This window comes from Pan paniscus, chromosome 3 (assembly GCF_029289425.2).
Source record: "Pan paniscus chromosome 3, NHGRI_mPanPan1-v2.0_pri, whole genome shotgun sequence".
Taxonomy (NCBI): Eukaryota; Metazoa; Chordata; class Mammalia; order Primates; family Hominidae; genus Pan; species Pan paniscus.
In genome coordinates this window covers 101,050,365-101,074,458 of record NC_073252.2, presented here as the reverse complement: position 1 = coordinate 101,074,458, position 24,094 = coordinate 101,050,365, and the positions used below count along the sequence as shown (strand labels likewise).

General features: G+C 35.4%; 1 protein-coding gene across 5 annotated transcripts in view; it reads left to right on the top strand.

The window, feature by feature from the left end:
- SLC9B1 (solute carrier family 9 member B1) overlaps window positions 1-24,094 on the top strand; it is a 143,657-nt gene that overhangs the window by 27,067 nt on the left and 92,496 nt on the right. For 3 of the 5 annotated variants that reach the window (XM_055111670.2, XM_055111672.2, XM_034958952.3), the window contains exons 2-3: window positions 1,106-1,175; window positions 2,875-3,016. In XM_055111670.2, coding sequence (XP_054967645.1) covers window positions 1,106-1,175; window positions 2,875-3,016 — 212 coding nt within the window. The remainder of the gene's footprint in view (window positions 1-1,105; window positions 1,176-2,874; window positions 3,017-24,094) is intronic. The other 2 variants (XM_034958953.3, XM_055111671.2) reach the window with 1 other exon arrangement.

Genomic DNA, 24,094 nt, shown 5'->3' with positions numbered 1-24,094 from the left:
TTTATAAATTACCCAGACTCAGGTATCTCTTCATAGCTGCATGAAAATGGACTAATACATCATTCTAATGACAAGATAGTTATTTTGACAGTCACTTCAATCAAAATGGAACTACACTTTAAAGGAATTTAGATCTAAGTTTCTGATCAAAATTTTTAAAGGTTATTTTTTGCTTTAATAACGTTATAAATTCAGTTATGATTCTTTATAGGATTTTATGCAGTAATATTTTACTTCATTACGGTAAGACAATAGATGTAAAGCAGCTAGCATATGGTAGCTACTCAACTGTTAATGTTCCTTTTCGTTAACAATTTTCATTATTAAAATTGTTTTCCTTTTAGAAAAGTATAGATACTTGAAGCACTACAGGATATGGTAATAAGACTATCTAAAAATTAAAACTTGATATCTTTAGTTTTGTTCTTAACAACAACTCAAAAATTGAGAGAAGATATTTTTAAGAAAAGTTACCCTACTTACATTTGAAGCTAGCAAAGATTACAGAGGAGGTAGAAACAACAGATACTTTAAAATAAAAGTTATAAGTAATTATTCTTTTATTAATCTATTTTATTCTTCTTCAAAATAAAACTTTATAGATATATTTAAATGTTGGACCTACAGATCCTTCAAATGGGCCACATAAAAAGATAGTATGTATCAGTAACTTATAGATGTAGGTATTAATGTAGTTGGTCATATTTCATTTAAAATTTTTCTGGAGTCTTTTATGTAAGAGCATGACAGAAGGTAGATTAAATCAACAGTGGATATTAACTCAAACACACCAGTTCAGTGCATAAAATAAATTTCTGCATTTTCTGATACATGATTCTATGATATGGGCCAGCATTATGAACTGTTGAGAAATGTTACATTTCTGTATGATAATGGTTTTTAAAACTTATGCATATGGCTTTGGTTAATAATGTTAAAGATGAATATTTGGATCTATGTTGACTATAAAGATATCTGACTTGACTGTGATACAACTTTAGAACAAAAAATCCTTTAAAAAATTAATCCCACTTAACCATGTTTGTTTTCATATGGATTTATAGTCTTGTTTCTTCTTTTAAAGTATTTTTCTTTTAAATCTTAGCATGCATACCACAGAATCAAAAAATGAACATTTGGAGGATGAAAACTTCCAAACATCTACAACTCCTCAGGTAAAAACTTAAAAGTATACTGTAATATATGATATAAAATCAACCTGATCTTAAAATTTATTCCTAAAGTTTACTTATTAGATAGGTTTCTTTTATATATCTGGTTAAAAATGAAAAGTGGTAAATTTTAAAATAGCTAGTTGTAATGGGTCCTAGGAAATGAGCAGAAATAATGAAACAAATGGAAAGGTGTGACTATAGAGCATTTTGGAGCTAAAGAGCACAGATTTTAGGAATAAGAAGAAATGTCGCTTATTATTTCTCACCACATTCAGGGAAAACTCAGTAACTTAAACTAACAGAGGTAAAGATAAGTCTAGATTAATTAAAACGTTGTGCTGTGTATTTTGAAGAGACCCAAGTTTTTTATTTTTATAGATATATAGAGCAAGTCATTAGACCTTTTGTTGATCTAGTTTTACTTAGTAATAATTGCTCATAATTAGAATTGTAAATTTCGTATTTTTTTAAAATAGAGATTTCTACAGTTCTTAAGGGTCAAAAAGTCATTTTTAAAAATATTTTAAATATTCACCATTGATTCTAATTATCTGTGAAGAAGTCATCTTAGTCTACATCAGTTTATTACAAATTCTAAAATAATAAAACTTAAAATAATATGGTTTTACTCTACATGACCTTTCACCCACCTTAATAAAAATTCACCATTGTGTCTTTATCCCTTTTATATAGTAACAGAATTTTCAGAAAAAGCCTCTATACCAGAACTCCAATAGGTTAATTATGATCAGATTTGAAGAACTTTGATCTTAAAGAGCTACATAATTCATTTTTAACCATCAGCTGCCTTGATATCTCTGTCTCCTTAGTCATTACATGTAAAATTCCCTTCCTCAATGTGTCCATGCACTCTAGCCTTTTTATTGTTTCCTGTGATGATAAGATGTTCCCTCTTTCACTCACTCAAAGTATTATCAAGTCACTCAAATTGCTGGCACACACACCCCCACACCCACCCACCCATGACAATCATAAGGCAAATTTGGAGATTTCTATTGCAGAGTTAACTCTACTCTGGTGTTTTGTTGTTGTTATCATTGTTTATGTTTTGTTTTTTACATTGGAAGAAGTTTCTCAATATTCTCACAAACCAAAGATTCCTTTTTTTCAAAATCAGCAGTTTCATAATCAGGCTACCATTAAAAGGCCTGGGAGATTAAGGTATACCCTTGCACTATTTAATATGTTATCTATAAATATTAGTGGAAGCATGCTTGAATTTCCGAAGGCTTGACCTATGTTTTTCTCATTTTTCTTTCAGTTATATAAATTTATCAAATGAGATGAATCCAAGTAAAATTATATTTCACCTCCTTTCTAATTGAGTTGTATTTTCATTTCACAAAAGTTTTGGTGAATAATCTTTGGGATGTATACAGAGGATGGACACTTTTAATTATTGTGCCCAAACTGTAGGCACCTTTATTCAGTATACACAAATGATTGAAAATAGTGGGGACCCAAGTCTATAAAAGGTTCAATCAAGGTACCTTGCAAAATACACTGCTGTTACATCCCCAAACAGCTACTGATATGGAGCATGAATCTTCTTTTCTATCTGTGATTCCTCGCATTGACAGTAATAATATAAATTTAATTCTAAAATTTGGTGGTTTAGTTCATTCATAAAATTATACAGAAAGTATGGTTCCTTAAAGATTTTCTTGTTTTACTACAGAGTCTCATTGATCCTAATAATACTGCACATGAAGAAACTAAAACTGTCTTATCAGATACAGAAGAAATAAAACCACAGACAAAAAAGGAGACATACATTTCTTGTCCTCTAAGAGGAGTATTGAATGTAATTATTACAAATGGTATGTGAAACAAAAAATGTAAATGAAGAGAAGATGAGAAATATGTTTGATAAATATTAAAACATGAGACAACAAAGACACTACTTAATCAATATACTCCAGATCAGATGATCAGCTTTGTTACAAGCAATATGTGAACAAAGAGGAAATATTTTCTTGAATCTTTCAAAGATAAAAACAAAATATTGCCTAGGAGGTGTATGTTTTAATATTTGTCATACATTTTTATGTTAAATTTTTGGGATTAGAAACATCATTGATTAAAGGGTTTTATTTAAAACCTACTTTGACATTTAGTTTTAAGTTAGCTAGAAAGAACATTATAATTTTGGAAATAATTATGTTTCTTATTAAAATTGGGCCCTAAGTTTTAAAACAACAGCAACCTTGTAAAAAGTTGTATAACACTTGCTTTCCCACTACAATTTTAAAGCATAGTGTTGTTGTCAGCAAATACTTATAAAGAGATTTTCTTGTGTATGTTTTTCTAAATATTCTGTTTGATTAAACCTATGAGAGAAAGAGATTTTGGCTTCCAGAAGTATATAGAATTTTGTTCCCTATAGAGAACAAAAAATTGATTAAAAATGATGAAGCACAAGTAATTGAAGTTTTAAATTTTTATTTTCTTATTTGCTGCTTGCTAACTTTAAACTTTTGAAGCAAATTTTATTCATTGATTTTTTTCATTAGTAAAGGTTGCTTTTTAATTTACATCAGTATATTGGTGACCTTGAATCAAAGTTTTCTGTGAACTTGAATAGTCCTCATCTGCCAGCGTAAGTGATTGGACTCCTTTGTAAATATACATATGTTCCCATGACTTGGTCTATTTAGTAGGCCATTTCTACAAAGCAGTTATTAGGAGTAGGGCCAGGGCCTGTGGAAGAGAGGGAAATGTATTATTTACCAAAATTATTCACTGAGTGTGGACTACAGTTTGCTCAGGAACTAATTGAGGAGTTCTAGAACATCAGAACTAAAACTGCAGGTTTAGATATAACTCATTTCCCCCTTTGTTTTCTTTCATTTTTGATTTTGCAGTTTTGGAGACATTTATAGGAAAAGGAGATTTTCTGTGTTTCTATTTGGGGGTGCATATTCTTGACTCTCTTTTTTGAAATCAATCTCTCTCTGTTTGTCACTCTCTCTCAACACACTCCCTACATTCACACTGTTTCCTTTATACACAAAGTATAGAATATCAATCTCTGGGTATGCTTAGAACATGCCACTGTTAGTAATCCCACTCTGCCGCATCATGGAATAAGTAATCTACAACCATGTGTAAGCAGAATGAAACAACAAAATAATTTCTTAAAACTGCATAGAGTTTGGATAATAAAAGGAAATAGAACAACATGTTTTTCTATAAATAATAGTTAATTCACCAATACCACATGTGTACAAGTTAAATTTAAATAAGAAATCTAAACTCTCAAATGCACACAGAAATCAGTCTCATCACATTTAATCATACTGTTTGCATACCTCATTTGGGGAATGGCTTGCTTCATCCCAAATAAATGGATAGTCTAGGACAGTAGATTTAGAGCTTAAGATATTATTCCTTTTTGTTTCTTTTCAGCCTACTTTTAACAAAAATGCTAATATATTTTTATGAAGCTTTTTTCTTTAAATAAATTAAAATTTTCTTGTATGTCCAACTATGATTTTTAAGTAATCTTGGGGACAGAACTTCTCCATTAAAATTTTATTATCAGTTTTATGAAGTTAGCAGTCTTGGAAATTTAAGGTTCAAAAATAATATCCCAGAGACTTCCAGTTTCCAGTTCTACACGTAAGGAGATTAGAAGTCATCACTCTGTCCTAAAAACAAATAAAAAGCTGAAGAAACTGAAAAATCAACAATTCTTCTTAAATCCATCAGAGAAGTGAGTCACAGGGCAAACTGCTGCCCAAAAAATAGGAGTGATTAGACAGATTCAGAGAATCATAACTTACAGGAATGAAAACCTCTTTGGGAACCAGGAGCAGGGTACAAAAACCTGAATTGTAATTTAAAACTTGGCTAAAGCTCTGTGTGGAAAAGTCGAGGAGGTCCCCAGTTATGGGATGGGAGAGGCCCACACTTTTTTAAGTTTTACCTTCTGCAGCCAACCAGCAGGGGGAGAGGGAAAGTATCAAGGAAGGAAGAGGGTAACCATTGTGAAATATACCACAGTATTCTGTTCTTCTTACAAAGTCTGCCCCCCAAAAAAAAAATTTTTATCAGAGCCTAACCTACACATGTTTTTATCAGAGCCTAACCAACTTAGATCTGATGGATCTAAGAAGAGTTGTTGATTTTTCAGTTTCTTCAGCTTTTTATTTGTTTTTAGGACAGAGTGATGACTTCTAATATCCTTATATGTAGAAATGGAAACTGGAAGTCTCTGGGATGTTATTTTTGATCTAAACTTCCAAGACTGCTAACTTCATAAAAACTGATAGTAAGATTTTAATGGAGAAGTTCTGTTCCCAGCTCTAGTCAGCCTCCTCTAGCCTTCCACATAGTTGAAGGAAAATATCCAACTCTGGCCTCCTCTAACCATCCTGCACCAACTAAGGGAGTGAAAAAAAACAGAAAAGCATTTTTTGACATTCACAGCTCAGAGGCACAGGCCTACTAAAAGACTGAGATCTAGTGATAGAACTATAGAATTTTCTCCCCACCCCCAACACACACACCTTATCACCACATTACTAAAGTCTTACTTACCACAGGTCCTTTTACTCAGTACATCATGTTTATCTTTCAACTAAAATTTTCAATGTGTATTAAAAGGCAAAAAACACAGTTTAAAGAAATGGAGCAAACATCAGAACCAGACTCATATATGGAGGGTATATTGGAATTATCAGACTGTGAATTTAAAAGTTATGTTAAATATGCTAAGATCTCTAATGGAAAAAAATGGAAAACATGTAAGAACAGATGAGTATTATAAACAGGATGAAAATTATAAGAAAGAGATGCCAGATATCAAAAACACTGTAACAAATGAAGAATGCCTTTGATGGGCTTATTAGTAGGCTGGACAAAGCTGAGAAAGAATCTCCGGGCTTGAGAATATGCCCGTAGAAACTTCTAAAACTGAAAAGCAAAGAGAAAAAAATACTGAACAACAATGAAACAGAATATCCAAGAATTGTGGGGTCACTACAAAAGGTGTAACATACATGAAACGGGAATATCAAAAGGAAAAGGAAGACAGAAAGGAATAGAAGACATAATTGAAGCCATAATGACTAGGAATTTCCACAAATGCATGTCAAGCACCAAGTCACAGATTCTGGAAGCCCAGAAAAGACCAAACAGGGTAAATGTCCAAACAGACTACACCTAGGCATATCATATTCAAACTTCAGAAAAGTCAAAGATAAAGAAAAAATCTTGAAAGAAGACAGAGGTAAAACTACCCATAAAAGAGCAAAGGTAAGAATTACATCCAACTTCTCATCAGAAACCATGGAAGCAAGAATAGAGTGGCATGAAATATTTAAAATGTTGAGAGAGAGAAAAAAAAAAAAACAACACCAGCCTTAGAATTCTGTATCCTGTGAAACTGTCCTTGAAAAGTGAAGGAGAAACAAAGACTTTCACAGATAAAAAAAAATTGAAGAACTTTTGTGCCAGTTGACTTGGCTTGCAAGAGATGTTAAAAGATGGTCTTCAGAGAGAAGGAAAATGATGTAGATCAGAAACTCACATCTACGTAAAAAAGGAAGAATATTCGAAAGGAAATACACAAAGATAAAATTTTTTAAATTCTTAATTTATCTAATAGATAACAATTTGTTCAAATTAATAATAGCAATAATGTATTTATGACTATAGCTTATGTTTAAGGGAAATGAATGAGAGCAATAATACAAGAAATGGGAGGGAGGAATTAGAAATATTATTATAAAGTGTTTGCTCTACCTATAAAGCCATATAGTATTATTTGAAAGTGGACTTTGACCAGGCACAGTGGCTCACACCTGTAATCCCAGCACTTTGGGAGGTGGAGGTGGGTGGATCACTTGAGGTCAGGAGTTTGAGACCAACCTGGCCAACATGGTGAAGCCCTGTCTCTACTAAAAATACAAAAAATTAGCCGGGCATGGTGGCAGGCACCTGTAATCCCAGCTACTCAAGATGCTGAGGCAGGAGAATTGCTTGAACCCAGGAGACGGAGGTTGCAGTGAGCCGAGATCACGCCGCTGCACTCCAGCCTGGGCAAAAGAAGGAAGAAAAAAAAAAGAAAAGAAAGTGGATTTGTATTAGTTGTAAACGCATGTTGTAAGCTCTCAGGCAACCATTACAAAAATTTATAAAGAAGTATAATTGATATGCTAACAGAAAATTGAATCATATAAAATGCTCAATTAAAACCACAAAAGGCAGGAAAAGAATGGAAGACAAAAGTAGGAACAACGAAGAAGGGCAATGAATAGCAAAGAGGAACAAGCATGATTGATATTAACCCAAATATATCAATAATCACTTTAAATGTCAATGGTCTAAATACACTAGGTAAAATACAGAGATTGCTAGAGTGGGTCAAAAATAAGACCCAACTATGTGTTTTTTACAAGATACATATTGATTAAGGAAAGAGATGGAGAATGATATTCCATTCTAACACTAATAAAAAGAAAGTTAAATTAGCTATATTAATTTCAGACAGCAGACTTCCAGCAATGAGTGTTATCAGGAATAAAGTGGAGCACTACATAATAATAAAAGGGTTAATTTTTCAAAAAGACATGACAATCCTTAATGTATTTGTGCCTAACAAAAGAATATTAAAATACGTGAGTCAAGCCAGGCTCATTGGTATGCATCTGTAGTCCCAGCTACTCTGGAGGCTGAATAGGAGGATTGCTTAAGCCCAGGAGGCCAGCCTGGGAAACATAGCCAGACCCTTTTTCTTAAAAAAAGAACACATGAGTTAAAAACTGACAAAACTATAAGGAGAAAGAGATAAATTTCATTTTTCTAGTTGGAACTTTAACACCTGTCTATCCTAAATGGACAGAGACAGCAGGCAAAAATTCAATAAAGACATAGTTGAACTCAACAGTATCATCAGTCAACTGGATATAATTGACATTTATAGACTACTTCATCCCAAAAGAGCAAAATACAAATTCTGCTCCGGCTAATATGGAACATTCACCAAGACAGACTATATCCTGAGCCATAAAACATACCTTAATAAATTTGAAAGGATGCAATCTCTGCTCTCAGACCACAATGAATTTTAACTAAAAATCAGTAACAGAAAAACAGCTTTAACATCCCAAAATACTTAAAGATTAAACAACACACTTCTAGATAACACCAAATCAAAGAACTCTCAAGAGAAAAGTAAAAATACTTTGAACAGCCAGACATGTTGGCTCACACCTGTAATCCCAGTACTCTGCTAGGCCGAGGCAGGCAGATTACTTGAGCTCAGGAGTTTGAGACCAGCCTGGCAACATGATGAAGCCCTGTCTCTACAAAGAAATATAAAAATTAGCTGAGTGTGGTGACGCATGCCTGTAGTCTCAGCTACTTGGGAGGCTGAGGTGGGAAGATTGCTTACCCCAGGAGGCAGAGGCTATAATGAGCCAAGATCACACCACTGTATTTCAGTGTGGGTGACAGAGTGAGACTCTGTCTCAATAAAATAAAATAAAATAATAAAAAATACAAGTACTTTGAACAAAATGAAAATACTACTTATCAAAATTTATGGGATGCAGCAAAAGCAATGAGTAGAAGGAAATTTATAGCATTTGATAATATTTCTTAATAGAAAAAAAGAAAGATCTAAAATGAATAAATTAAGCTTCCACCTCAGGAAGCTAGAAAGAAAAGAGCTAATTGAGTTCAAAGTAAGCAGAAGAAAAAAAGTAATATAATTTAGAGTAGATATCAATACAATTAAAAACAGGAAATCAATAAATTCAATGAAATAAAAACCTGGTTCTTTGAAAAGATCAACACAATTGATAAGCCTTTAGCCAAACTAACTAAGAAAAATATGAGAGAAGACAGACATTACTTATATCAGAAATAAAAGAGAAGACATTGCTACAGATCCCATGGGCATTAAAAGGATAATAAAGGAATACTATGAACAACTTTATGCCCACAAATTCAATAACCTAGATAAAAAGGACCAATTCCTTGAAAGACACAATCTGCCAAAACTCACAAGAGGAAATGGATAATATGAATAGGCCTATAACTATTAAAGAAATTGAATCAGTGTTTCTTTCCAAAATGGAATGTACTGGGCCCAGGTGGATTCACTGATAAATTCTACAAAACATTTAAGGATGAAATTATACAATTTTCTCAGCTATTTCTAGAAGACATAAGCAGAAGGAATACTTTCCAATTTATTCTATAAGGTCAGCATTCCTAATATCAAAATCTGGCAAAAACATTATAGAACCAATATCTACAGACCAATATCTCTCAGGCACATAGATGCAAAAATTCTTAACAAAGTATTAACAAATTGAATTAAACAGCATATAAAAAGGATACACCATGACCATGACCAATTGGGATTTATCCCAGATATATGAGATTAGTTCATCATTCAAAAATTAAGTAATGTAATCCATCACATCAACAGGCTAAGGAAGAAAAATCACATGATCATATCAGTAGATGCAGAAAGGTATCTGACAAAATCCAATGCCCAATCATGATTAAAAATAAAAAACTATCAGCAAGTTAGAATAGAGTGGAAACTTCCTCAACTGCATAAAAACTATCTACTAAAATCCTACAGGTAACATTGTACTCATTGGTGAAAAACTAGAAGCTTTTCTTCTAGATCAGTAACAAGGTAAGGATGCCTCCTCTTACCACTTCTTTTCAACATTGTACTGGAAGTCCAACTAATGAATTATGACAAGGAAAGTAAATAAAAGGTACACAGGTTAGGAAGGAAGAAATAAATTTGTCTTTGTTTACAGATAAGATGATTGTATCGGTAAAAATTCTAAAAGAATCATGTAAAAAAAACTCCTGGAACAACTACTAAGTGAGTAAGATGGCAGGTACAAGATTAATATACAAAAGTCAATTGTTTTCCTATGTGCCACAGTGAACAAATGGAATTTGAAATTAAAAACAGCACCATTTACATTAGCACCACAAAAATTAACATCTTAGATATATGTCTAACAAAAATATATACAAGATCTATTTGAGTAATAACTATAAAACTGATGAAATAAATAAAAGAACTAAATAAATTGAGAAATATTTTATGTTCATGAAAGACTAGTATTGTCAGATGTCAGTACTTCCTAACTTGATTCAATGCAATCCCAATCAAAATTCCTGAAAGTTATTTTGTGGATATGAACAAATTTATTTAAAAATTTGTTTGGGCAGGCAAAAGACCCAGAAAAGCCAACTCGACATTGAAAGAGAGAAACAAAATCAGAGAACTGACATTACCCAACTTCAAGACTTACTGTAAAGCTACAATAATCAGGACAATGTGGTATTGGTAAAAGACTAGACAAAGAGATCAATCAAACAGAATAGAGTCCAGAAATAGACCCACAAAAATATTGTCAACTGATCTTTGACAAAGGAATAAAGGCAATACAATGGAGCAAACATAATCTTTTCAACTATACATGATGACAAAACATATGGACCTCCACATGCATGCAAAAAAAAAAAGGAATCTATACGTAGACCTTAAAACTTTCCACAAAATTACCTCGAAACATATCATAGACTTGAATGTAAAACACAGAACTATAAATGTAGATGGTAACATAGAAAATCTAGATGACCTTTGGTATGGTAATGAGTTTTAGATATAATATCAAAGGCACACTCCATGAAAGAAATAATAGATAAACTTGATTTCCTTAACATTAAAATGTATGTTCTTCCATGCTGTTCCCTTCTGTGAAAGAGAAGGGAAAAAAATCTATGCTCTGTGGAATACACTTTCAAGAGAATGAAAAGACAAGCAACAGATTGGAAGAAAATATTTGCAAAGGACATATTTGATAAAGACTGTTATCAAAATATAAAAAGAACTCTAAAACTTCACCAAAAAGAAAACAAACAACCAGATTAAAAAATGAACACAACACTGGAACAGGAACCTCACGAAATAAGATATACAGATGGCAAGTAAGCTTATGAAAAGATGCTCAACATGATAGGTCATTAGGTAATTGTAAATTAACACAACAGTGAGAGACCACTACACACCTATTAGGATGGCCATAATCCAAAACACTGACACCACTAAATCTTGGCAAGGGTACGGAGCAACAGGAACTTTCATTCATTGCTGGTGGGAGTTGTACAAACTGTACAGCCCCTTTGGATGATAGTTTGGCAGTTTCTTGCAAAAATAAAAAGACTTACCATACAATCCAGCAATTAACACTCCTTGATATTTACCCAAATGAGCTGAAAACTTAAGTCCGCACAAAAACCTGCACATAAACATGCATGTTTATGGCAACCTTATTGATAATTATCAAAATTTAGAAGCAATCAAAATGTCTTTCATTAGGTGAGTGAATAAATAAACTGTGGTACATCTAGGAAGTGGAATATTATTCAATACTGAAAAGAAATGACCTATCAAGCAATGAGACAACTTGGAGTAAACTTAAATGCATGTTTCTAAGTGAAAGAAGCCAATCTGAAATAGCTACATTCTGTGCGAGTCCAACTATATGACATTCTAACAGGGGCAAAACTATGGACACAGTAAAAAGATCAGTGGTTGTCAGGAATTGAGAGGAGGGAGGGATGAGCAGGCAGAGCCCAGAGGATTTTTAGGGCAGTGAAACTATTTTGTATGATATTATAATGATGGAAATATGTCATTATACATTTGTTAAAAGCCATAGAACATACAAACCCAAGAGGGAACCTAATGTAAACTCTGAACTTTGGGTGACTATGATGTGTTAATATAGGTTTATCAATTCTAACAAATGGACCACTCTGGTGTGGAATGTTGGTCATAGAGGAAGTGTGTGGGAGCCGGGATTTTTTTTTCATCAACTTTTATTTTAAGTTCCAGGGTATATATGCAGGATGTGCAGGTTTGTTACATGGGTAAACGTGTGTGATGGTGGTTTGCTGCACAGATCAATCCATCACCTAGGTATTAAGCTCAGCATCCATTAGCTATTCTTCCTAATGCTCTCCGTCCCTCAACCCCCTCAACAAGCCCCAGTGTGTGTTGTTCCCCCCATGTGTTCTCATCATTCAGCTCCCACATATAAGTGAAAACATGTGTTATTTGGTTTTCTGTTTCTGCATTAGTTTGCTGAAGATAACAGCTTCCAGCTCCATCCATGTCCCTGCAAAGGACACGATCTCATTCCTTTTTATGGCTGCATAGTATCCATGGTATATGTACCACATTTTCTTTATGCAGTCTATCATTGATGGGCATTTATGTTGATTTCACATCTTTTTTATTGTGAATAGTGCTGCAGTGAACATCCATGTGCATGTGTCTTTATAATAGAATGATTTATATTCCTTTGGGTATATACCCAGTAATGGGATTGCTGGGTCAAATGGTATTTCTGCTCCTGGATCTTTGAGGAATTGCCACACTGTCTTCTACAATGGTTGAACTAATGTAAATTCCCACCAACAGTGTAAAAGTGTTTCTTTTTCTCTGAACGTCACCAGCATTTGTTGTTTTTTGACTTTTTAATAATCACCATTCTGACTGGCATAAGATGGTAAATCATTGTGGTTTTGATTTGCATTTCTCTAATGATCAGTGAGGTTGAGCTTTTTTTCATACGTTTGCTGGCTGCATAAATGTCTGCTTTTGAGAAGTGTCTGTTCATGTCCTTTACCCACTTTTTAATGGGGTTGTTTGTTTTTTTTCTTGTAAATTTGTTTAACTTCCTTGTGGACTCTGGATATTAGACCTTTATCAGATGGATAGATTGCAAAAATTTTCTCCCATTCTGTAGGTTGTAGAGAGCGGGGATTTTTGAGATCTCTCTGTAATCTCTGCTCAATTTTGCTGTGAAACTAAAACTGCTCTAAAAAATAAAGCCTATTAAAAATACAATAATATCCACATTCCTTCTGGGTTATAGTCAGTAGAGAACAGACACTAAGGAGCCAAGTGGGGATGAACATAGTTCCATTAGTGGAGGGCCAGTGCTTCCCCCAAGTAAGACCTCCTTGGAAAACTGGAGTAAACATAAGGCTTCTCCATAGATCATGTCTCCTCCTGTCTGGAAAGCTGATCCTTCAGAGCAGACTTTGAGTACGCAGTTAACTATGAGGAAGGACTTGCCTCAAAAACACTATCATGAGCAGACTGGAGTTCACTAGAGGCTGGAGAAGAGAAATGGATGCCTTTTAGAGGGGTCCTGACCCACATGTGTTTACTACTGAGAATAACAAATGAAAAGAGGAGAGTTTACTCATCCCAACAATGCAAAACAGACAGAGGAATGGATTTCTCACTTTTGAGGCAAAAGAAACCTACCTACTGATTCTAGGATATGGCTCAATAACTATGAGGTTCTCACCAATCAGGTTAACTACTTACTATTCCAATCTTGGCAAAGAGCAAATAGGAAATGAAAAGAGTTGAAAACGTTTGTCTCTAACATCAATGAACTTGAGAAGGGTTTTCACCTACAGTTTCACATTACAATGCTTTTTTATTCCCCAAGAAGTCATCCATTCAATTAAGTATGTTTGCCTAGTGGTTTTTACCCTGTCATAAGTAGAACTATTTATGCAGTTGCTCTCTGTAACACCTTTCACAGCATCATATTTAAAAAGCTTTTAATAATGAGTATAACCATGTACGGTAAATTAAGAAACCAGAAAGCTAACCATATCAATAAATACTAGAGAGCAAATAAAAAGTTTTAGAGCATTTATTTTAGAAAAGTTTTGTAGTATTATCCTAAAAATAAGAATACATTTTTAATCCTTTGGTTATATACCCAGTAATGGGATTGCCGGGTCAAATGGTATTTGTAGTTCTAGATCCCTGAGGAATTGCCACACTGACTTCCATAATGGTTGAACTAGTTTACACTCCCACCAACAGTGTAAAAGTGTTCCTATTTCTCCACATCCTCTCCAGCACCTGTTGTTTCCTGACTTTTTAATGATCACCATTCTAACTGGTGTGAGATGGTATCTCATCGTGGTTTCGATTTGCATTTCTTTGATGGCCAATGATATTGAGCATTTTTTCATGTGTCTTTTGGCTGCATAAATGTCTTCTTTTGAGAAGTCTGTTCATATCCTTCGCCCACTGGTTGATGGGATTGTTTGTTTTTTTCTTATAAATTTGTTTGAGTTCATTGTAGATTCTGGATATCAGCCCTTTGTCAGATGAGTAGATTGCAAAAATTTTCTCCCATTCTGTAGGTTGCCTGTTCACTCTGATGGTAGTTTCTTTTGCTGTGCAGAAGCTCTTTAGTTTAATTAGATCCCATTTAAGGATTATAAATCATGCTGCTATAAAGACACATGCACACGTATGTTTATTGTGGCACTATTCACAATAGCAAAGACTTGGAACCAAGCCAAATGTCCAACAATGATAGACTGGATTAAGAAAATGTGGCACATATACACCATGGAATACTATGCAGCCATAAAAAATGATGAGTTCATGTCGTTTGTAGGGACATGGATGAAGCTGGAAACCATCATTCTCAGCAAACTATCGCAAGGACAAAAAACCAAACACCTCTTATTCTCACTCTTAGATGGGAATTGAACAATGAGAACACATGGACACAGGAAGGGGAACATCACACACCGGGAATGGTTGTGTGGTGGGTGTAGTGGGGAGGGATAGCATTAGGAGATATACCTAATGTTAAATGACGAGTTAATGGGTGCAGCACAACAACATGGCACATGTATACATATGTAACTAACCTGCATATTGTGCACATGTACCCTAAAACTTAAAGTATAATAATAAAAAAAAGAATATGTTTTTAAAAATTTGTAACTTCTCGTAGACTATATATTTTTAAAACTCTAGCTGTCCCATATTAATTGCTTAGCCATATACTGCACCCAGCTGGGGCTCTGAGAATGGCACATTGAAAAGAATTATTAGGGACAAGAAATTTTTCTGGTTGTTAGAAAAAAATTGTACTAGTGTTCTAAAAGTTCATAATTAAAGTATTCCCAAAAACGTTCTCAACATTGGTGTTTAGGTGCTCTCCTGAAGTAACATTAATTTAGATACATCAAAATGTCATTTACTCAGCAAACATTTATTGAATATCTATAAGGTTCTGTTTGCCAGGGAGCTAAAACAAAATATCTACCCTCAACTACAAGCATAATAATAAATTATTTAACCAGAATCCTGTTTGTAATTCTCTTAAGGTCACTTACACCAGTGTAGTCAAAAGTATCTTCATCTTCTCACTAGAAAACTCTGCTCCTCTTGTTCTTCTTCCTTTTTTTCTGTTTTTTTTTTTTAAGTTATAATATTGTCTCAGTTATACAGCCTAGAGAGCTCATAAGCATCTTTGACTTGGCCTTTTTTCTTCATGCTGTTATTCAGTTTGTTTATAAGCCCTATCAATTCCACTTCCATAATATTTCTCTCTTTTCTTTTTCTTTTTTTGGAGGCAGAGTCCCACTCTGTTGCCCAGGCTGCAGTACAGTGGCACCATCACTACTCACTGCAACCTTGACTTCCTGGGCTCAAGTGATCCTCCTGCCTCAGCCTACTGAGTAGCTGGGACTGCAGGCACATGTCACCATAGCTGGATAATTTTTAAAATTTTTTGTAGAGACAGCATTGCCCTGAGTTTCCCAGGCTGGTCTTCAACTTCCGGGCTCAAGCCATCTTCCAGCCTTGGCCTCCCAAAGTTCTGGGATTACAGATAATAAGCCATTGCACCCAGCCCATAACATTTCTTATGTTTATTTTACTCCTAAAGTTTAGCAAAGCATTCAAGACACTTCATGTTTCAATTATGAATTTTCTTTCCACTCTCACCTGCCAAAATATCTCACTTCATCTGGACAAATTTACTTACCTCTCAATGTGCTCTTGACTTCACGTTGCTATATCTGTGTCCATCCTATCCCTTAACTTACCACGTCCTTATCTTTGCCTATTGAAATTTCATCTTTCAAGAACCTATGATTTTTTTCCAGATTTTCCAGTTTTACTTTGGCACTTATGCCATTTTAATTTGTACAACATTTCTGTCTTTTTTATTAAATTAATTGTAAGTTCCTTCAAAGCAGGTATTAGCTCTTTATGATTGGGACCTATCCTTGCATATAGTCTTTCAGAAACCATTTATTAAATTAGCTAATGCAATATAAATTAGTTATTGCTTCAAATGAGATGTCATGAAAACTATTGATGACTGTTAAGAAATGATAATATCTTTGAATTTCAGAAGAGACTTAATTTCTTGATTTTAAAGTAGAAGTTCAAAGTAAATCAATACTGATATCTACATTCAAGACCTAGAATATTACATAGGCTAGTAAATGTTATCCTTCATCTCTGGAGTATGAAAACGACCGTAACTGGTGAAATTGCTGGGGTTTATCTGACTAAGTGTATTAACCAAATCCAGTGAACGTTTCTGTCTGCATCGTATTCAAGATCTTTCCAGCTTTTGACACCAATGATCACTCTCTTATTGAAACACTTGTCTTTTTTTTCTAATTCTGAGGCGCCAACTGGTTTTCTTCTTCCCTCACTGCTTCTTCCTTTCTTGTCTTCCATATTCCATTCTTCTTTTCCTAACTTCTAAATACCAAATATCACTCAGGACTTAGACCTGGGCCTTTTCCTCTTTTCTTTTTATATAGTTTTTCTATGTGGTCTCATCAATGTCCAAGATATCATATTTATGCATGTGACCTTCTAATTTAAACATTATCTGGCCAGGCGTGGTAGTTCACGCCTGTAATCCCAGCACTTTGGGGGCTGAGGCGGGCAGATCACCTGAGGTTGGGAGTTCAAACCAGCCTGGCCAACATGGTGAAACCCCATCTCTACTAAAAAATACAAAATTAGCCAGACATCATGGCATGCCCCTGTAGTCCCAGCTACTCAAGAGGCTGAGGCAGGAGAATCGCTTGATCCCCAGGAGGCGGAGGTTGCAGTGAGCCGAGATTGCACCACTGCACTCCAGCCTCAAAAAAAAAAAAAAATATATATATATATATATATGTACATATAATCATTATAGATATAGTTGAAGCTTCCTGTGTACTATTTTCCAACCTCATTCCCCTCCTTTTCCTGGAGGTACCAACTATGCAGATAAAAGCAGAAATTAATGTCAGTAGCGGTGTGTTCATCATGTGTCTATGCCTTCACGACAAAGGAAGTTTAAAAACTTGAGTTCCTGGCTTCTACATTGGGAAAGTAATATTAATAATGTTAGAAATTCTCCAAACATGGGGTGACTTATTAAAACCTGCTCAGGCCAGGTGCCGTGGCTGATGCCTGTAATCCCAACACTTTGGGGCACCAAGGTGGAAGAATCATTTGAAGCCAAGAGTTTGAGGCTAGCCTGGGCAACATAGTGAGACTTCATCTCTACAAAATAAAAACTTTTTTAAAATTAGCTAGGCATTGTGGTGTGTGCCTGTAGTCCCAGCTACTCAGGAGGCTAAGGCAGAGGGTCCCTGGAGCCCAGGAGTTCAAGGATGCTGTGAGCTATATGATCATGCCAATATTCCAACCCAGGCAGCAGGGCAAGACCCTGTCTCTTTAAAAATAATAAAATGAAATAAAAGCTGCTTGGACAAACTGTTAAAGGTTTGCTTCTATTCCTGAGATACCCAACTGGTCCAGAATTTTTTTAGAATACATTACTAGATTTACTATTATTTTATTTTAGATGTTTGTATCTAAGCTTAGTTTGGCCTCCAATTTTCTTGGATTATAATGATCTTAAATATTTATATTGCATTTATGTTAGCCTCACAAAATGAATTGAAGGTGTTCCCTCTTTTTCCATTCTCTGAAATTATTTTGATGTGATAGTGGTTATTTATATGTTCTTTGAATGTTTGGTAGAACTTTCATATTAAAGTATCTCATACTAGTGGGTGTTTTCTATGAAAAAGTATTTACTGATTGAATTTTTAAAAATAGATACAGGAATATTCAGGTGTCCCATTTCTTCTTGACTAAGTGTTTATAAGTTATAGTAGCCAACGAAGTTGTTCATTTCACTTATGTTTTTAGACTGTTGTCATATAGTCATTTATAGTATTCACTTTATTATTTTTTCACTCATATTTTATGTTACATCTCATTTTTTATTCCTAATATTGCTTATTTATGCCTTCTCTTTTTAATTAATCAATCTTACCAGAAGCATGCCTATTTTATTATTCTTTTCAAAGAATCAGCATTTGGTTTTGTGAATCTTGCCTATTGTTTCTTTGTTTTATAGTTTATTAATGTCTATTTCTACTTTTAGCCTTATTTCCTTTAATTTATTTTATTTAGGTTTACTCCGATTTTTTTTTTTTTAGACAGAGTCTTGCTCTGTTGCCCAGGCTGGAATGCAGTGGCCCAATCTCGGCTCACTGCAACCTCTGCCTCCCCAGCTCAAGCAATTCTTCTGCCTCAGCCTCCCGAGTAGCTGGGATTACAGGCACCTGCCACCACACCCAGCTAATTTTTGTATTTTCAGTAGAGACGAGGGTTTCACCATGTTGGCCAAGCTGGTCTTGAACTCCCGACCTCAGGTAATCCGCCCGCCTTGACCTCCCAAAGTGCTGGGATTACAGGCCTGAGCCACCATGCCCAATCTCTTTTTCTCTTTCTAAACTTCCAAAGGTGGACGCTTAACTAATTTTCACCCTATTTTTCAATATAAACATTTAAAGATATAAATTACCCTTTCAGTACTGCCTCAGCTCTATCTCACAAGTTTTGTTATGTAGTATTTCACTTCCAAATATCTTCTGATTTTTGTTTTCATGTCTTCTTTGACTGAAAAATTATTTAAGGTATGCCTTTAGTTTGAAAATGAAAGAAATTTACATTTTTTTCTATTATAAATTGCATTTTAGTTACAGAGTATAAGCCACATGTTATAATGTTTGTTTATTTGTTGTGATTTGATTCATAGGCTAGTATAGGTTCAGTTCTCCTAAGACTTTATCAGGCTTCAAAGTATATATATTCTCTAATTTGAGCATATGGAAGTCTATATATTTCCTTTAAATTAAGCTTTTTTAATACGGTGGTTAAAATCTGAGATAATCTTACTATATTTTGATTATCATTGACTCAGAGGTTTAAGTTTCTTCAAGGTTGAGGATTTAGCCATTTTTCTTTGTAATTCTGTCAATTTGTGCTTCATATATTTTAAGGTTGAATTGTTACTTGCATAGATGTCTTTACATAATGACTTTTATTCCTCAGAATGTTTTTTGTCTTAAATTATAGTTTTTGATACGAAAATAACTATACCAGCCATATATTGGTTAATATTTGTTTTATTTATCATTTACTCTTCTCATACCTTCAGAATTTTGTGTCTTCATGTTTTTAACTACTACAGGTGATACCTGGATTTTCATGTTTTTAATCCAGTCTTCAAGTGTCTGTCTTTAACTAATTTAGACCATTTAAGTTTGTTGTGGTTATTGATAAATTTATATTTATTTCTGTCATCATGTTTTGTGCTTTCTGTTAACCGTATTATTTCTCTAATGCTTTTCCCCAATGCATTCTGTTAGATTGATCAAGGTTTTTCCCCTCTATTTGTTTAAAAGTTGTATGTTCTAGTTCTATTCTATTCACGATTACCCTTGAAATTTAATATGTGTACTTGAATTAACAAGTAATTAAAAAATTAATTTTAAAATTAAAATCACGTTTCATCTTGAAGGATGCATTAATTTTGATCACCCTCATTTGTCTCCAACTTATGGTTTTCCAGTACTTTTGTTCCAATTTATATTTTATCAGCTTTTTTGAGGTATAATATACAGACCACGAAATTTATTTATTTTAAATGCACATTTTGATGAGTTTGGGTAAATTTATAGAGTTGTACAACAATTACAAAAATTCAGTTTTTGAATACTTACATAATCTCAAAAAGTTTCCTCATGCTTATTTGCATTAAATCCTCCCTCCCACCTACGCAAGTCCCAAGTAACAAATGATCTGCTTTCTTTATAGTTTTGCCTTCCATGAAAAGTTACATAGATTGGCCAGGCACAGTGGCTCACACCTGTAATCCTAGCACTTTGGGAGGCCGAGGCGAGCAGATCACCTGAGCCCAGGAGTTCAAGACTAACCTAGGCAACATGGTGAAACCCCATCTCTACTAAAAATACAAAAATTAGCTGGGCATGGTGGCGCATCTGTCAGCTACTCGAAGGCTGAAGTGTGATGGATTACGTTTATTGATTTGTGTATATTGACCCAGGCTTGCATCCCAGGGATGAAGCTGACTTGATAGTGGTGGTTAAGCTCTTTGATGTGCTGCTGGATTCGGTTTGCCTGTATTTTATTGAGGATTTTTGCATTGATGTTCATCAGGGATATTGGTCTAAAATTCTTTTTTTTGTTGTGTCTCTGCCAGGCTTTGGTATCAGGATAATGCTGGCCTCATAAAATGTGTTAGGGAGGATTCCCTCTTTTTATATTGATTGGAATAGTTTCAGAAGGAATGGTACCAGCTCCTCTTTGTACCTCTGGTAGAATTCAGCTGTGAATCCATCTGGTCCTGGACTTTTTTTTGTTGGTAGGCTAATTAATTATTGCCTCAATTTCAGAGCCTGTTAATTGGTCTATTCAGGGATTCAACTTCTTCCTGGTTTAGTCTCGGGAGGGTGTATTTCTCCAGCAATTTATCCATTTCTTCTAGATTTTCTAGTTTATTTGTGTAGAGGGGTTTATAGTATTCTCTGATGGTAGTTTGTATTTCCATGGGATCAGTGGTGATATCCCCTTTATCATTTTTTATTGCATCTATTTGATTCTTCTCTCTTTTCTTCTTTATTAGTCTTGCTAGTGGTCTATCAATTTTGTTGATCTTTTCAAAAAAACAGCTCCTGGATGCATTGATTTTTTGAAGGGTTTTTTGTGTCTCTATCTCCTTCAGTTCTGCTCTGATCTTAGTTATTTCTTGCCTTCTGCTAGATTTTGAATTTGTGTGCTCTTGCTTCTCTAGTTCTTTTAATTGTGATGTTAGGGTGTCGATTTTAGATCTTTCCTGTTTTCTCTTGTGGTTATTTAGTGCTATAAATTTCCCTCTATGCACTGCTTTAAATATGTCCCAGAGATTCTGATATGTTGTGTCTTTGTTCTCGTTGGTTTCAAAGAACATCTTTATTTCTGCCTTCATTTCATTATTTACCCAACAGTCATTCAGGAGCAGGTTGTTCAGTTTCCATGTGTTTCTGTGGTTTTGAGTGAGTTTCTTATTCCTGAGTTCTAATTTGATTGCACTGTGGTCTGGGAGACAGTTTGTTGTGATTTCTGTTCTTTTACATTTGCTGAGGAGTGCTTTACTTCAAACTAGGTGGTCAATTTTGGAATAAGTGAGAAGTGGTGCTGAGAAGAATGTACATTCTGTTGATTTAGGGTGGAGGGTTCTGCAGATGTCTATTAGGTCTGCTTGTTGCAGAGCTGAGTTCAAGTCCTGGAAATCCTTGTTAACCTTCTGTCTCATTGATCTGTCTAATATTGACAGTGGGGTGTTAAAGTCTCTCATTATTATTGTGTGGATGTCTAGGTCTCTTTGTAGGTCTCTAAGGACTTGCTTTATGAATCTGGGTGCTCCTGTATTGGGTGCATATATAGTTAGGATAGTTAGATCTTCTTGTTGCATTGATCCCTTTACCACTATATAATGGCCTTCTTTGTCTCTTTTGATCTTTGTTGGTTTAAAGTCTGCTTTATCAGAGACTAGGATTGCAACCCCTGCTATTTTTTGCTTTCCATTTGCTTGGTAGATCTTCCTCTATCCCTTTATTTTGAGCCTATGTGTGTCTCTGCATGTGAGATGGGTCTCCTGAATACAGCACACTGATGGGTCTTGACTCTTTATCCAGTTTGCCAGTCTGTGTCTTTTAATTGGGGCATTTAGCCCATTTACATTTAAGGTTAATATTGTTATGTGTGAATTTGATCCTGTCATTATGATGTTAGCTGGTTATTTTGCTCGTTAGTTGATGCGGTTTCTTCCTAGGATCGATGGTCTTTATAATTTGGCATGTTTTTGTGTGGCTGGTACTGGTTATTCCTTTCCATGTTTAGTGCTTCCTTCAGGAGCTCTTGTAAGGCAGGCCTCTTGGTAACAAAATCTCTCAGCATTTGCTTGTCTGTAAAGGATTTTATTTCTCCTTCACTTATGAAGCTTAGTTTGACTGGATATGAAATTCTGAGTTGAAAATTCTTTTCTTTAAGAATGTTGAATATTGGCACCCACTCTCTTCTGGCTTGTAGGGTTTCTGCCAAGAGATCTTCTGTTAGTCTGATGTGCTTCCCTTTGTGGCTAACCCGACCTTTCTCTCTGGCTGCCCTTAACACTTTTCCCTTCATTTCAACCTTGGTGAATCTGACAATTATGTGTCTTGGGGTTGCTCTTCTCGAGGAGTATCTTTGTGATGTTTTCTGTATTTCCTGAATTTGAATGTTGGCCTGCCTTGCTAGGTTGGGGAAGTTCTCCTGAATAATATCCTGAAGAGTGTTTTCCAACTTGGTTCCATTCTCCCCATCACTTTCAAGTACACCAATCAAACTTAGATTTGGTCTTTTCACATAGTCCCGTATTTCTTGGAGGCTTTGTTCTTTTTTTTTACTCTTTTTCTCTAAACTTCCCTTCTCACTTCATTTCATTCATTTGATCTTCCATCACTGATACCCTTTCTTCCACTTGATCGAATCAGCTATGGAAGCTTGTGCATGCGTCATGTAGTTCTCGTGCCATGGTTTTCAGCTCCATCAGGTCATTAAAGGTCTTCTCTATGTTGTTTATTCTAGTTAGCCATTCATCTAATCGTTGTTCAAGGTTTTTAGCTTCCTTGCAATGGGTTCGAACATCCTCCTTTGGCTCGGAGAAGTTTGTTATTACTGACCTTCTAAAGCCTACTTCTGTCAACTCGTCAAAGTCATTCTCCATCCAGCTTTGTTCCATTGCTGGCGAGGAGCTCCGATCCTTTGGAGGAGAAGAGGCACTCTGGTTTTTTGAATTTTCAGCTTGTCTGCTCTTGTTTCCCCCCATCTTTGTGGTTTTATCTACCTTTGGTCTTTGATGATGGTGACCTACAGATGGGGTTTTGGTGTGGATGTCCTTTTTGTTGATGCTGTTCCTTTCTGTTTGTTAGTTTTCCTTCTAACAATCAGTACCTTCAGCTGCAGGTCTGTTGGAGTTTGCTGGAGGTCCACTCCAGACCCTGTTTGCCTGGGTGTCACCATTGGAGGCTGTAGAACAGCAAATATTGCTGCCTGATCCTTCCTCTGGAAGCTTCATCTCAAGAGGGACACCCAGCTATATGAGGTGTCAGTCAGTCCCTACCAGGAGCTCTGTCCATTCTCAGAGTTCAAACTCCATGGTGGAGAACCACTGCTCTCTTCAGAGCTGTCAGACAGGGACGTTTAGGTCTGCAGAAGTTTCTGCTGCCTTTTATTCAGCTATACCCTGCCCCCAGAGGTGGAGTCTACAGAGGCTGCCAGGCCTCGTTGAGCTGCAGTGAGCTCCACCCAGTTCGAGCTTCCCAGCTGCTTTGCTTACCTACTCAAGCCTCAGCAATGGTGGACGCCCCTCCCCCAGCCCAGGCTACCACCTTGCAGTTCCATCTCGGACTGCTGTGCCAGCAGTAAGCAAGGCTCCGTGGGCGTGGGACCCACTGAGCCAGGCATGGGATATAATCTCCTGGTGTGCCGTTTGCTAAGACCATTGGAAAAGCATAGTATTAGGGTGGGAGTGTCCAGATTTTCCAGGTACCGTCTGTCATGGCTTCCCTTGGCTAAGAAAGGGAAATCCCCTGACCCCTTGTGCTGCTTCCCGGATGAGGCAATGCCCTGCCCTGCTTCGGCTCACCCTCTGTGGGCTGCA